General features: G+C 39.3%; 1 protein-coding gene across 5 annotated transcripts in view; it reads left to right on the top strand.

Annotated features, from left to right (window-relative positions):
- Window positions 1–13,626, top strand: part of pora (P450 (cytochrome) oxidoreductase a) — a 53,967-nt gene that overhangs the window by 21,464 nt on the left and 18,877 nt on the right. For 3 of the 5 annotated variants that reach the window (XR_013815577.1, XM_079804681.1, XM_079804682.1), the window contains 4 exons: window positions 11,793–11,841; window positions 11,989–12,117; window positions 12,207–12,356; window positions 13,477–13,601. Coding sequence is in view for 4 of the 5 variants with exons in the window: in XM_079804681.1 (XP_079660807.1) it covers window positions 11,793–11,841; window positions 11,989–12,117; window positions 12,207–12,356; window positions 13,477–13,601 (453 nt within the window). In the remaining variant the exon portion in view is untranslated. The remainder of the gene's footprint in view (window positions 1–11,792; window positions 11,842–11,988; window positions 12,118–12,206; window positions 12,357–13,476; window positions 13,602–13,626) is intronic. The other 2 variants (XM_079804683.1, XM_079804684.1) reach the window with 1 other exon arrangement.

Raw genomic sequence — 13,626 nt, 5'->3', positions numbered from 1 at the left:
ACGTTTGTGATTATTATCGGTGTCTGGAACGTTTGTGATTATTATCAGTGTAGGGAACGTTTGTGATTATTATCAGTGTCTGGAACGTTTGTGATTATTATCAGTGTCTGGAACGTTTGTGATTATCATCGGTGTCTGGAACGTTTGTGATTATTATCAGTGTCTGGAACGTTTGTGATTATTATCAGTGTAGGGAACGTTTGTGATTATCATCAGTGTCTGGAACGTTTGTGATTATCATCGGTGTCTGGAACGTTTGTGATTAGTATCAGTGTAGGGAACGTTTGTGATTATTATCAGTGTCTGGAACGTTTGTGATTATTATCAGTGTAGGGAACGTTTGTGATTATTATCAGTGTCTGGAACGTTTGTGATTATCATCGGTGTCTGGAACGTTTGTGATTATTATCGGTGTCTGGAACGTTTGTGATTATTATCGGTGTCTGGAACGTTTGTGATTATTATCAGTGTAGGGAACGTTTGTGATTATTATCAGTGTCTGGAACGTTTGTGATTATTATCAGTGTCTGGAACGTTTGTGATTATCATCGGTGTCTGGAACGTTTGTGATTATTATCAGTGTCTGGAACGTTTGTGATTATCATCAGTGTCTGGAACGTTTGTGATTATCATCGGTGTCTGGAACGTTTGTGATTATCATCAGTGTCTGGAACATTTGTGATTATTATCGGTGTCGGGAACGTTTGTGATTATCATCAGTGTCTGGAACGTTTGTGATTATTATCAGTGTCTGGAACATTTGTGATTATCATCAGTGTCTGGAACGTTTGTGATTATTATCAGTGTCTGGAACGTTTGTGATTATTATCAGTGTCTGGAACGTTTGTGATTATTATCAGTGTCGGGAACGTTTGTGATTATCATCAGTGTCTGAAACGTTTGTGATTATCATCAGTGTCTGGAACGTTTGTGATTATTATCAGTGTCTGGAACGTTTGTGATTATTATCAGTGTCTGGAACGTTTGTGATTATCATCAGTGTAGGGAACGTTTGTGATTATTATCAGTGTCTGGAACGTTTGTGATTATCATCGGTGTCTGGAACGTTTGTGATTATTATCGGTGTCTGGAACGTTTGTGATTATCATCAGTGTCTGGAACGTTTGTGATTATCATCGGTGTCTGGAACGTTTGTGATTATTATCGGTGTCTGGAACGTTTGTGATTATTATCGGTGTCTGGAACGTTTGTGATTATTATCAGTGTAGGGAACGTTTGTGATTATTATCAGTGTCTGGAACGTTTGTGATTATCATCGGTGTCTGGAACGTTTGTGATTATTATCGGTGTCTGGAACGTTTGTGATTATTATCAGTGTCTGGAACGTTTGTGATTATTATCAGTGTAGGGAACGTTTGTGATTATTATCAGTGTCTGGAACGTTTGTGATTATTATCAGTGTCTGGAACGTTTGTGATTATCATCGGTGTCTGGAACGTTTGTGATTATTATCGGTGTCTGGAACGTTTGTGATTATCATCAGTGTCTGGAACGTTTGTGATTATCATCGGTGTCTGGAACGTTTGTGATTATTATCGGTGTCTGGAACGTTTGTGATTATTATCGGTGTCTGGAACGTTTGTGATTATTATCAGTGTAGGGAACGTTTGTGATTATTATCAGTGTCTGGAACGTTTGTGATTATCATCGGTGTCTGGAACGTTTGTGATTATTATCGGTGTCTGGAACGTTTGTGATTATTATCAGTGTCTGGAACGTTTGTGATTATTATCAGTGTAGGGAACGTTTGTGATTATTATCAGTGTCTGGAACGTTTGTGATTATTATCAGTGTCTGGAACGTTTGTGATTATTATCAGTGTAGGGAACGTTTGTGATTATCATCAGTGTCTGGAACGTTTGTGATTATCATCGGTGTCTGGAACGTTTGTGATTATTATCAGTGTAGGGAACGTTTGTGATTATTATCAGTGTCTGGAACGTTTGTGATTATTATCAGTGTAGGGAACGTTTGTGATTATTATCAGTGTCTGGAACGTTTGTGATTATCATCGGTGTCTGGAACGTTTGTGATTATTATCGGTGTCTGGAACGTTTGTGATTATTATCGGTGTCTGGAACGTTTGTGATTATTATCAGTGTAGGGAACGTTTGTGATTATTATCAGTGTCTGGAACGTTTGTGATTATTATCAGTGTCTGGAACGTTTGTGATTATCATCGGTGTCTGGAACGTTTGTGATTATTATCAGTGTCTGGAACGTTTGTGATTATCATCAGTGTCTGGAACGTTTGTGATTATCATCGGTGTCTGGAACGTTTGTGATTATCATCGGTGTCTGGAACGTTTGTGATTATTATCGGTGTCTGGAACGTTTGTGATTATTATCGGTGTCTGGAACGTTTGTGATTATTATCAGTGTCTGGAACGTTTGTGATTATCATCGGTGTCTGGAACGTTTGTGATTATCATCGGTGTCTGGAACGTTTGTGATTATCATCGGTGTCTGGAACGTTTGTGATTATTATCGGTGTCTGGAACGTTTGTGATTATTATCGGTGTCTGGAACGTTTGTGATTATTATCAGTGTAGGGAACGTTTGTGATTATTATCGGTGTCTGGAACGTTTGTGATTATTATCAGTGTCTGGAACGTTTGTGATTATTATCGGTGTCTGGAACGTTTGTGATGATTATCGGTGTCTGGAACGTTTTTGATTATTATCAGTGTCTGGAACGTTTGTGATTATCATCGGTGTCTGGAACGTTTGTGATTATCATCAGTGTCTGGAACGTTTGTGATTATCATCGGTGTCTGGAACGTTTGTGATTATTATCGGTGTCTGGAACGTTTGTGATTATCATCAGTGTCTGGAACGTTTGTGATTATCATCGGTGTCTGGAACGTTTGTGATTATTATCGGTGTCTGGAACGTTTGTGATTATTATCGGTGTCTGGAACGTTTGTGATTATTATCAGTGTAGGGAACGTTTGTGATTATTATCGGTGTCTGGAACGTTTGTGATTATTATCAGTGTCTGGAACGTTTGTGATTATTATAGGTGTCTGGAACGTTTGTGATTATTATCGGTGTCTGGAACGTTTGTGATTATTATCAGTGTCTGGAACGTTTGTGATTATTATCAGTGTCTGGAACGTTTGTGATTATTATCAGTGTCTGGAACGTTTGTGATTATTATCAGTGTAGGGAACGTTTGTGATTATCATCAGTGTCTGGAACGTTTGTGATTATCATCAGTGTCTGGAACGTTTGTGATTATCATCAGTGTCTGGAACGTTTGTGATTATCATCAGTGTCTGGAACGTTTGTGATTATTATCAGTGTCTGGAACGTTTGTGATTATCATCAGTGTCGGGAACGTTTGTGATTATCATCAGTGTCTGGAACGTTTGTGATTATCATCAGTGTCTGGAACGTTTGTGATTATCATCAGTGTCTGGAACGTTTGTGATTATTATCGGTGTCTGGAACGTTTGTGATTATTATCGGTGTCTGGAACGTTTGTGATTATTATCGGTGTCTGGAACGTTTGTGATTATCATCAGTGTCTGGAACGTTTGTGATTATCATCAGTGTCTGGAACGTTTGTGATTATTATCAGTGTCTGGAACGTTTGTGATTATTATCGGTGTCTGGAACGTTTGTGATTATTATCGGTGTCTGGAACGTTTGTGATTATTATCAGTGTCTGGAACGTTAGTGATTATCATCAGTGTCTGGAACGTTTGTGATTATCATCGGTGTCTGGAACGTTTGTGATTATCATCGGTGTCTGGAACGTTTGTGATTATCATCGGTGTCTGGAACGTTTGTGATTATTATCGGTGTCGGGAACGTTTGTGATTATCATCGGTGTCGGGAACGTTTGTGATTATCATCGGTGTCGGGAACGTTTGTGATTATTATCGGTGTCGGGAACGTTTGTGATTATTATCGTGTCGGGAACGTTTGTGATTATTATCAGTGTCTGGAACGTTTGTGATTATTATCAGTGTCGGGAACGTTTGTGATTATTATCAGTGTCGGGAACGTTTGTGATTATTATCAGTGTCTGGAATGTTTGTGATTATTATCGGTGTCTGGAACGTTTGTGATTATTATCGGTGTCTGGAACGTTTGTGATTATTATCAGTGTCGGGAACGTTTGTGATTATTATCAGTGTCGGGAACGTTTGTGATTATTATCAGTGTAGGGAACGTTTGTGATTATTATCAGTGTCGGGAACGTTTGTGATTATTATCAGTGTCTGGAACGTTTGTGATTATTATCAGTGTAGGGAACGTTTGTGATTATTATCGGTGCCTGGAACGTTTGTGATTATTATCAGTGTAGGGAACGTTTGTGATTATTATCAGTGTCGGGAACGTTTGTGATTATTATCAGTGTCTGGAACGTTTGTGATTATTATCAGTGTCGGGAACGTTTGTGATTATTATCAGTGTCTGGAACGTTTGTGATTATTATCAGTGTCTGGAACGTTTGTGATTATTATCAGTGTCTGGAACGTTTGTGATTATTATCGGTGTCTGGAACGTTTGTGATTATTATCGGTGTCTGGAACGTTTGTGATTATTATCGGTGTCGGGAACGTTTGTGATTATTATCAGTGTCTGGAACGTTTGTGATTATTATCAGTGTAGGGAACGTTTGTGATTATTATCAGTGTCTGGAACGTTTGTGATTATTATCAGTGTAGGGAACGTTTGTGATTATTATCGGTGCCTGGAACGTTTGTGATTATTATCAGTGTCTGGAACGTTTGTGATTATTATCGGTGTCGGGAACGTTTGTGATTATCATCAGTGTCTGGAACGTTTGTGATTATTATCAGTGTCGGGAACGTTTGTGATTATCATCAGTGTCTGGAACGTTTGTGATTATCATCAGTGTCTGGAACGTTTGTGATTATTATCAGTGTCTGGAACGTTTGTGATTATCATCAGTGTCTGGAACGTTTGTGATTATCATCAGTGTCTGGAACGTTTGTGATTATCATCGGTGTCTGGAACGTTTGTGATTATTATCGGTGTCTGGAACGTTTGTGATTATTATCAGTGTCTGGAACGTTTGTGATTATCATCAGTGTCTGGAACGTTTGTGATTATCATCGGTGTCTGGAACGTTTGTGATTATTATCAGTGTCTGGAACGTTTGTGATTATCATCGGTGTCTGGAACGTTTGTGATTATTATCGGTGTCTGGAACGTTTGTGATTATCATCAGTGTCTGGAACGTTTGTGATTATCATCGGTGTCTGGAACGTTTGTGATTATTATCGGTGTCTGGAACGTTTGTGATTATTATCGGTGTCTGGAACGTTTGTGATTATTATCAGTGTAGGGAACGTTTGTGATTATTATCAGTGTCTGGAACGTTTGTGATTATCATCGGTGTCTGGAACGTTTGTGATTATTATCGGTGTCTGGAACGTTTGTGATTATTATCAGTGTCTGGAACGTTTGTGATTATTATCAGTGTAGGGAACGTTTGTGATTATTATCAGTGTCTGGAACGTTTGTGATTATTATCAGTGTCTGGAACGTTTGTGATTATTATCAGTGTAGGGAACGTTTGTGATTATCATCAGTGTCTGGAACGTTTGTGATTATCATCGGTGTCTGGAACGTTTGTGATTATTATCAGTGTAGGGAACGTTTGTGATTATTATCAGTGTCTGGAACGTTTGTGATTATTATCAGTGTAGGGAACGTTTGTGATTATTATCAGTGTCTGGAACGTTTGTGATTATCATCGGTGTCTGGAACGTTTGTGATTATTATCGGTGTCTGGAACGTTTGTGATTATTATCGGTGTCTGGAACGTTTGTGATTATTATCAGTGTAGGGAACGTTTGTGATTATTATCAGTGTCTGGAACGTTTGTGATTATTATCAGTGTCTGGAACGTTTGTGATTATCATCGGTGTCTGGAACGTTTGTGATTATTATCAGTGTCTGGAACGTTTGTGATTATCATCAGTGTCTGGAACGTTTGTGATTATCATCGGTGTCTGGAACGTTTGTGATTATCATCGGTGTCTGGAACGTTTGTGATTATTATCGGTGTCTGGAACGTTTGTGATTATTATCGGTGTCTGGAACGTTTGTGATTATTATCAGTGTCTGGAACGTTTGTGATTATCATCGGTGTCTGGAACGTTTGTGATTATCATCGGTGTCTGGAACGTTTGTGATTATCATCGGTGTCTGGAACGTTTGTGATTATTATCGGTGTCTGGAACGTTTGTGATTATTATCGGTGTCTGGAACGTTTGTGATTATTATCAGTGTAGGGAACGTTTGTGATTATTATCGGTGTCTGGAACGTTTGTGATTATTATCAGTGTCTGGAACGTTTGTGATTATTATCGGTGTCTGGAACGTTTGTGATGATTATCGGTGTCTGGAACGTTTTTGATTATTATCAGTGTCTGGAACGTTTGTGATTATCATCGGTGTCTGGAACGTTTGTGATTATCATCAGTGTCTGGAACGTTTGTGATTATCATCGGTGTCTGGAACGTTTGTGATTATCATCGGTGTCTGGAACGTTTGTGATTATCATCGGTGTCTGGAACGTTTGTGATTATTATCGGTGTCTGGAACGTTTGTGATTATCATCGGTGTCTGGAACGTTTGTGATTATTATCGGTGTCTGGAACGTTTGTGATTATTATCAGTGTAGGGAACGTTTGTGATTATTATCGGTGTCTGGAACGTTTGTGATTATTATCAGTGTCTGGAACGTTTGTGATTATTATCAGTGTCTGGAACGTTTGTGATTATTATCAGTGTCTGGAACGTTTGTGATTATTATCAGTGTCTGGAACGTTTGTGATTATTATCAGTGTAGGGAACGTTTGTGATTATCATCAGTGTCTGGAACGTTTGTGATTATCATCAGTGTCTGGAACGTTTGTGATTATCATCAGTGTCTGGAACGTTTGTGATTATCATCAGTGTCTGGAACGTTTGTGATTATCATCAGTGTCTGGAACGTTTGTGATTATCATCAGTGTCGGGAACGTTTGTGATTATCATCAGTGTCTGGAACGTTTGTGATTATTATCAGTGTCTGGAACGTTTGTGATTATTATCGGTGTCTGGAACGTTTGTGATTATTATCAGTGTCTGGAACGTTAGTGATTATCATCAGTGTCTGGAACGTTTGTGATTATCATCGGTGTCTGGAACGTTTGTGATTATCATCGGTGTCTGGAACGTTTGTGATTATCATCGGTGTCTGGAACGTTTGTGATTATTATCGGTGTCGGGAACGTTTGTGATTATCATCGGTGTCGGGAACGTTTGTGATTATCATCGGTGTCGGGAACGTTTGTGATTATTATCGGTGTCGGGAACGTTTGTGATTATTATCGTGTCGGGAACGTTTGTGATTATTATCAGTGTCTGGAACGTTTGTGATTATTATCAGTGTCGGGAACGTTTGTGATTATTATCAGTGTCGGGAACGTTTGTGATTATTATCAGTGTCTGGAACGTTTGTGATTATTATCGGTGTCTGGAACGTTTGTGATTATTATCGGTGTCTGGAACGTTTGTGATTATTATCAGTGTCGGGAACGTTTGTGATTATTATCAGTGTCGGGAACGTTTGTGATTATTATCAGTGTAGGGAACGTTTGTGATTATTATCAGTGTCGGGAACGTTTGTGATTATTATCAGTGTCTGGAACGTTTGTGATTATTATCAGTGTAGGGAACGTTTGTGATTATTATCGGTGCCTGGAACGTTTGTGATTATTATCAGTGTAGGGAACGTTTGTGATTATTATCAGTGTCGGGAACGTTTGTGATTATTATCAGTGTCTGGAACGTTTGTGATTATTATCAGTGTCGGGAACGTTTGTGATTATTATCAGTGTCTGGAACGTTTGTGATTATTATCAGTGTCTGGAACGTTTGTGATTATTATCAGTGTCTGGAACGTTTGTGATTATTATCGGTGTCTGGAACGTTTGTGATTATTATCAGTGTCTGGAACGTTTGTGATTATTATCGGTGTCGGGAACGTTTGTGATTATTATCAGTGTCTGGAACGTTTGTGATTATTATCAGTGTAGGGAACGTTTGTGATTATTATCAGTGTCTGGAACGTTTGTGATTATTATCAGTGTAGGGAACGTTTGTGATTATTATCGGTGCCTGGAACGTTTGTGATTATTATCAGTGTCTGGAACGTTTGTGATTATTATCGGTGTCGGGAACGTTTGTGATTATCATCAGTGTCTGGAACGTTTGTGATTATTATCAGTGTCTGGAACGTTTGTGATTATCATCGGTGTCTGGAACGTTTGTGATTATTATCAGTGTAGGGAACGTTTGTGATTATTATCGGTGCCTGGAACGTTTGTGATTATTATCAGTGTCTGGAACGTTTGTGATTATTATCGGTGTCGGGAACGTTTGTGATTATCATCAGTGTCTGGAACGTTTGTGATTATTATCAGTGTAGGGAACGTTTGTGATTATTATCAGTGTCGGGAACGTTTGTGATTATTATCAGTGTCTGGAACGTTTGTGATTATTATCAGTGTCGGGAACGTTTGTGATTATTATCAGTGTCTGGAACGTTTGTGATTATTATCAGTGTCTGGAACGTTTGTGATTATTATCAGTGTCTGGAACGTTTGTGATTATTATCGGTGTCTGGAACGTTTGTGATTATTATCGGTGTCTGGAACGTTTGTGATTATTATCGGTGTCTGGAACGTTTGTGATTATTATCAGTGTCTGGAACGTTTGTGATTATTATCGGTGTCTGGAACGTTTGTGATTATTATCAGTGTCGGGAACGTTTGTGATTATTATCAGTGTAGGGAACGTTTGTGATTATTATCAGTGTAGGGAACGTTTGTGATTATTATCAGTGTAGGGAACGTTTGTGATTATTATCAGTGTCTGGAACGTTTGTGATTATTATCGGTGTCGGGAACGTTTGTGATTATCATCGGTGTCTGGAACGTTTGTGATTATCATCGGTGTCGGGAACGTTTGTGATTATTATCGGTGTCGGGAACGTTTGTGATTATTATCAGTGTCTGGAACGTTTGTGATTATTATCAGTGTCGGGAACGTTTGTGATTATTATCAGTGTCGGGAACGTTTGTGATTATCATCAGTGTCTGGAACGTTTGTGATTATCATCAGTGTCTGGAACGTTTGTGATTATCATCGGTGTCTGGAACGTTTGTGATTATCATCAGTGTCTGGAACGTTTGTGATTATCATCAGTGTCTGGAACGTTTGTGATTATCATCAGTGTCTGGAACGTTTGTGATTATCATCGGTGTCTGGAACGTTTGTGATTATTATCGGTGTCTGGAACGTTTGTGATTATTATCAGTGTCTGGAACGTTTGTGATTATCATCAGTGTCTGGAACGTTTGTGATTATCATCGGTGTCTGGAACGTTTGTGATTATTATCGGTGTCTGGAACGTTTGTGATTATTATCGGTGTCTGGAACGTTTGTGATTATTATCAGTGTAGGGAACGTTTGTGATTATTATCGGTGTCTGGAACGTTTGTGATTATTATCAGTGTCTGGAACGTTTGTGATTATTATCGGTGTCTGGAACGTTTGTGATTATTATCAGTGTCTGGAACGTTTGTGATTATTATCAGTGTCTGGAACGTTTGTGATTATTATCAGTGTCTGGAACGTTTGTGATTATTATCAGTGTCTGGAACGTTTGTGATTATTATCAGTGTAGGGAACGTTTGTGATTATCATCAGTGTCTGGAACGTTTGTGATTATCATCAGTGTCTGGAACGTTTGTGATTATTATCAGTGTCTGGAACGTTTGTGATTATCATCAGTGTCTGGAACGTTTGTGATTATCATCAGTGTCTGGAACGTTTGTGATTATCATCAGTGTCTGGAACGTTTGTGATTATCATCAGTGTCTGGAACGTTTGTGATTATTATCAGTGTCTGGAACGTTTGTGATTATTATCGGTGTCTGGAACGTTTGTGATTATTATCGGTGTCTGGAACGTTTGTGATTATTATCAGTGTCTGGAACGTTAGTGATTATCATCAGTGTCTGGAACGTTTGTGATTATCATCGGTGTCTGGAACGTTTGTGATTATCATCGGTGTCTGGAACGTTTGTGATTATCATCGGTGTCTGGAACGTTTGTGATTATTATCAGTGTCGGGAACGTTTGTGATTATTATCGGTGTCGGGAACGTTTGTGATTATTATCAGTGTCTGGAACGTTTGTGATTATCATCAGTGTAGGGAACGTTTGTGATTATTATCAGTGTCTGGAACGTTTGTGATTATTATCAGTGTAGGGAACGTTTGTGATTATTATCGGTGCCTGGAACGTTTGTGATTATTATCAGTGTCTGGAACGTTTGTGATTATTATCGGTGTCGGGAACGTTTGTGATTATCATCAGTGTCTGGAACGTTTGTGATTATTATCAGTGTCTGGAACGTTTGTGATTATTATCAGTGTCTGGAACGTTTGTGATTATTATCAGTGTCTGGAACGTTTGTGATTATTATCAGTGTCGGGAACGTTTGTGATTATCATCAGTGTCTGGAACGTTTGTGATTATCATCAGTGTCTGGAACGTTTGTGATTATTATCAGTGTCTGGAACGTTTGTGATTATCATCGGTGTCTGGAACGTTTGTGATTATTATCAGTGTCTGGAACGTTTGTGATTATTATCAGTGTCGGGAACGTTTGTGATTATTATCAGTGTCGGGAACGTTTGTGATTATTATCAGTGTCGGGAACGTTTGTGATTATTATCAGTGTCGGGAACGTTTGTGATTATTATCGGTGTCTGGAACGTTTGTGATTATTATCGGTGTCTGGAACGTTTGTGATTATTATCGGTGTCTGGAACGTTTGTGATTATTATCAGTGTCTGGAACGTTTGTGATTATTATCGGTGTCGGGAACGTTTGTGATTATTATCAGTGTCTGGAACGTTTGTGATTATTATCAGTGTCGGGAACGTTTGTGATTATTATCAGTGTAGGGAACGTTTGTGATTATTATCAGTGTAGGGAACGTTTGTGATTATTATCAGTGTAGGGAACGTTTGTGATTATTATCAGTGTCTGGAACGTTTGTGATTATTATCAGTGTAGGGAACGTTTGTGATTATTATCGGTGTCTGGAACGTTTGTGATTATTATCAGTGTCTGGAACGTTTGTGATTATTATCAGTGTCTGGAACGTTTGTGATTATTATCAGTGTAGGGAACGTTTGTGATTATTATCAGTGTAGGGAACGTTTGTGATTATTATCAGTGTCTGGAACGTTTGTGATTATTATCGGTGTCGGGAACGTTTGTGATTATTATCAGTGTCTGGAACGTTTGTGATTATTATCAGTGTAGGGAACGTTTGTGATTATTATCGGTGTCTGGAACGTTTGTGATTATTATCAGTGTCTGGAACGTTTGTGATTATTATCAGTGTCTGGAACGTTTGTGATTATTATCAGTGTAGGGAACGTTTGTGATTATTATCAGTGTAGGGAACGTTTGTGATTATTATCAGTGTCTGGAACGTTTGTGATTATTATCAGTGTCGGGAACGTTTGTGATTATTATCAGTGTCTGGAATGTTTGTGATTAGGGTTAGGTGTTATCAGTGTTGGTAAACTTCAGGAAGTTCTCCTGTGTGGGAAAAGGCCAAGAAATGAAAGGCTCAATCCCCTATTCATCACTTAAAGACCATGCTTTACAGCTTTTTCACATGCGTGTTCTTTCTCTCTCTTCCTATTTTTTTTTCATAGAACGCCACAAATACGTGAGACCAGCTTTATTGAGAAAATGAAGAAAACGGTGAGATTTCCAGAAATGTTTTACCACCATACAAATCTAATCTTGTTCCAAAAAGTTTAAATAATTGGTGGAAATTTGACTTTCTTGAACAATGAAAGAGAGTTCCATTATGTTTGATTTCTACATGTCTGTAACTTCCCATCCTAGAACCGAAACATTGTGGTGTTTTACGGATCCCAAACAGGGACTGCTGAGGAGTTTGCTAACAGACTGGCCAAAGACGCCCATCGCTACGGCATGAAAGGGATGGCCGCTGACCCAGAGGAGTATGACCTGGTACTCTGATGTGCACGAATACAACCAATCAATCAAGATCAGAACCGTTCTGTCCTCTTGACTTTAGTCATTATTATCTCCGTTCACAGTCAGAGCTGTCCAGACTGAAAGAGATTCCCAATTCCATGGCTGTGTTCTGCATGGCGACCTATGGAGAGGGAGACCCCACCGACAACGCTCAGGAGTTCTACGATTGGATGCAAGGGACGGATGACGATCTAGAGGGCGTCAATTTTGCTGTGAGTAACAGACTAACATCAGAATAGTGCGAAGGTGTGTTGTTTCTTCGGTTAATACGCCGAGCTCATGAGCCCGAGGCTGTCCTGTAGTTAATGGGCTCATGCTATCCTCATCAGTTCTCCTTCTCCAAATGGAAACATCTGGCCTAGCCAAACAAAGCTGGAGCTCCATCCCAGCGGAACCGCTCTCTTAGCGGGACTATTGGAACCGGATCACTGGATACTCTGTTCCTTTGATTCTGGAGACTCTGCTTGAGTTGGACCTTTGTTCTGGATGAAAGCCTTGTGGTTTGAGATTCTTTTATGTGGTTGTAGCGGGCCAGTGTGATAAAACATGTGGTTGGAAACATCACTGCAGCGCCACAAGACTCGATGTGTAGAGGAGCTTATAAAGAGCACACGATCTCTGAGACAAATGTATCATTCTTTTGCATTTAAATCATAAATATACACTCGCTGGACACTTTATTAGGTACACCTTGTTAGTACTGGGACGAACTGTCATGATTGCATCTCTCAGTGGCGTTTAAACGATGCTCAACTGGTACTATAGGGGATCCCAAAGTGTGCTAAGAAAATATCCACACCTGATGGATGGACCCATGCTTTCATGTTGTTTACACCAAATTCTGACCCTACCATCTGAACGTTTCAGCAGAAATCGGCCACAGAACCGCCTTTCTCTTATTCGGACCGTTCTCTGTAAACCCTAGAGATGGCCGTGGGTTAGAATCCCAGTCGATCCGCCCGTCTGGCACCAGCACCCATGCCATGTTCAAAGTCTCACATCAGCTTTCCTCCATATTCTGATGCTCAGTTTGAACTTCAGCAGGTCGTCTTGACCATCTCTTCATGGCTAAATGCATTGAGTTGCTGTTAGCGAGCAGTTGAACAGGTGTACTGTACATAATAAAGTGGCCGGTGAGTATATATGCCACTTATATTTTTAAGTAATTTCAATCTCACTTTCAGTAAAAGATCTAAAGATTAAACTTTTATTTCAAAAGAGTGTGTTTTAATGGATGCTTAGCCTTTAAAGTCTTGCATGTTTTGATGATATCTTTGTTCTGTTTCTTCTTTACTCCTTGCAGAGACTCAATTACTTTTGCTCTTTTTTTAGGTGTTTGGGTTAGGAAATAAAACCTATGAGCACTTCAACGCCACGGGCAAGTACACGGACAAGAGGCTTGCTGAGCTGGGTGGGACAAGGGTCTTTGACCTGGGGCTTGGGGACGACGACAGCAAGTGAGTGACTAAACTCATGTCCATT

This window comes from Gobio gobio, assembly GCF_949357685.1.
Source record: "Gobio gobio genome assembly, chromosome: 22".
Taxonomy (NCBI): domain Eukaryota; kingdom Metazoa; phylum Chordata; class Actinopteri; order Cypriniformes; family Gobionidae; genus Gobio; species Gobio gobio.
The sequence above is the reverse complement of the archived record's forward strand: the minus strand, read 5'-3'. Positions and strand labels throughout refer to the sequence as shown.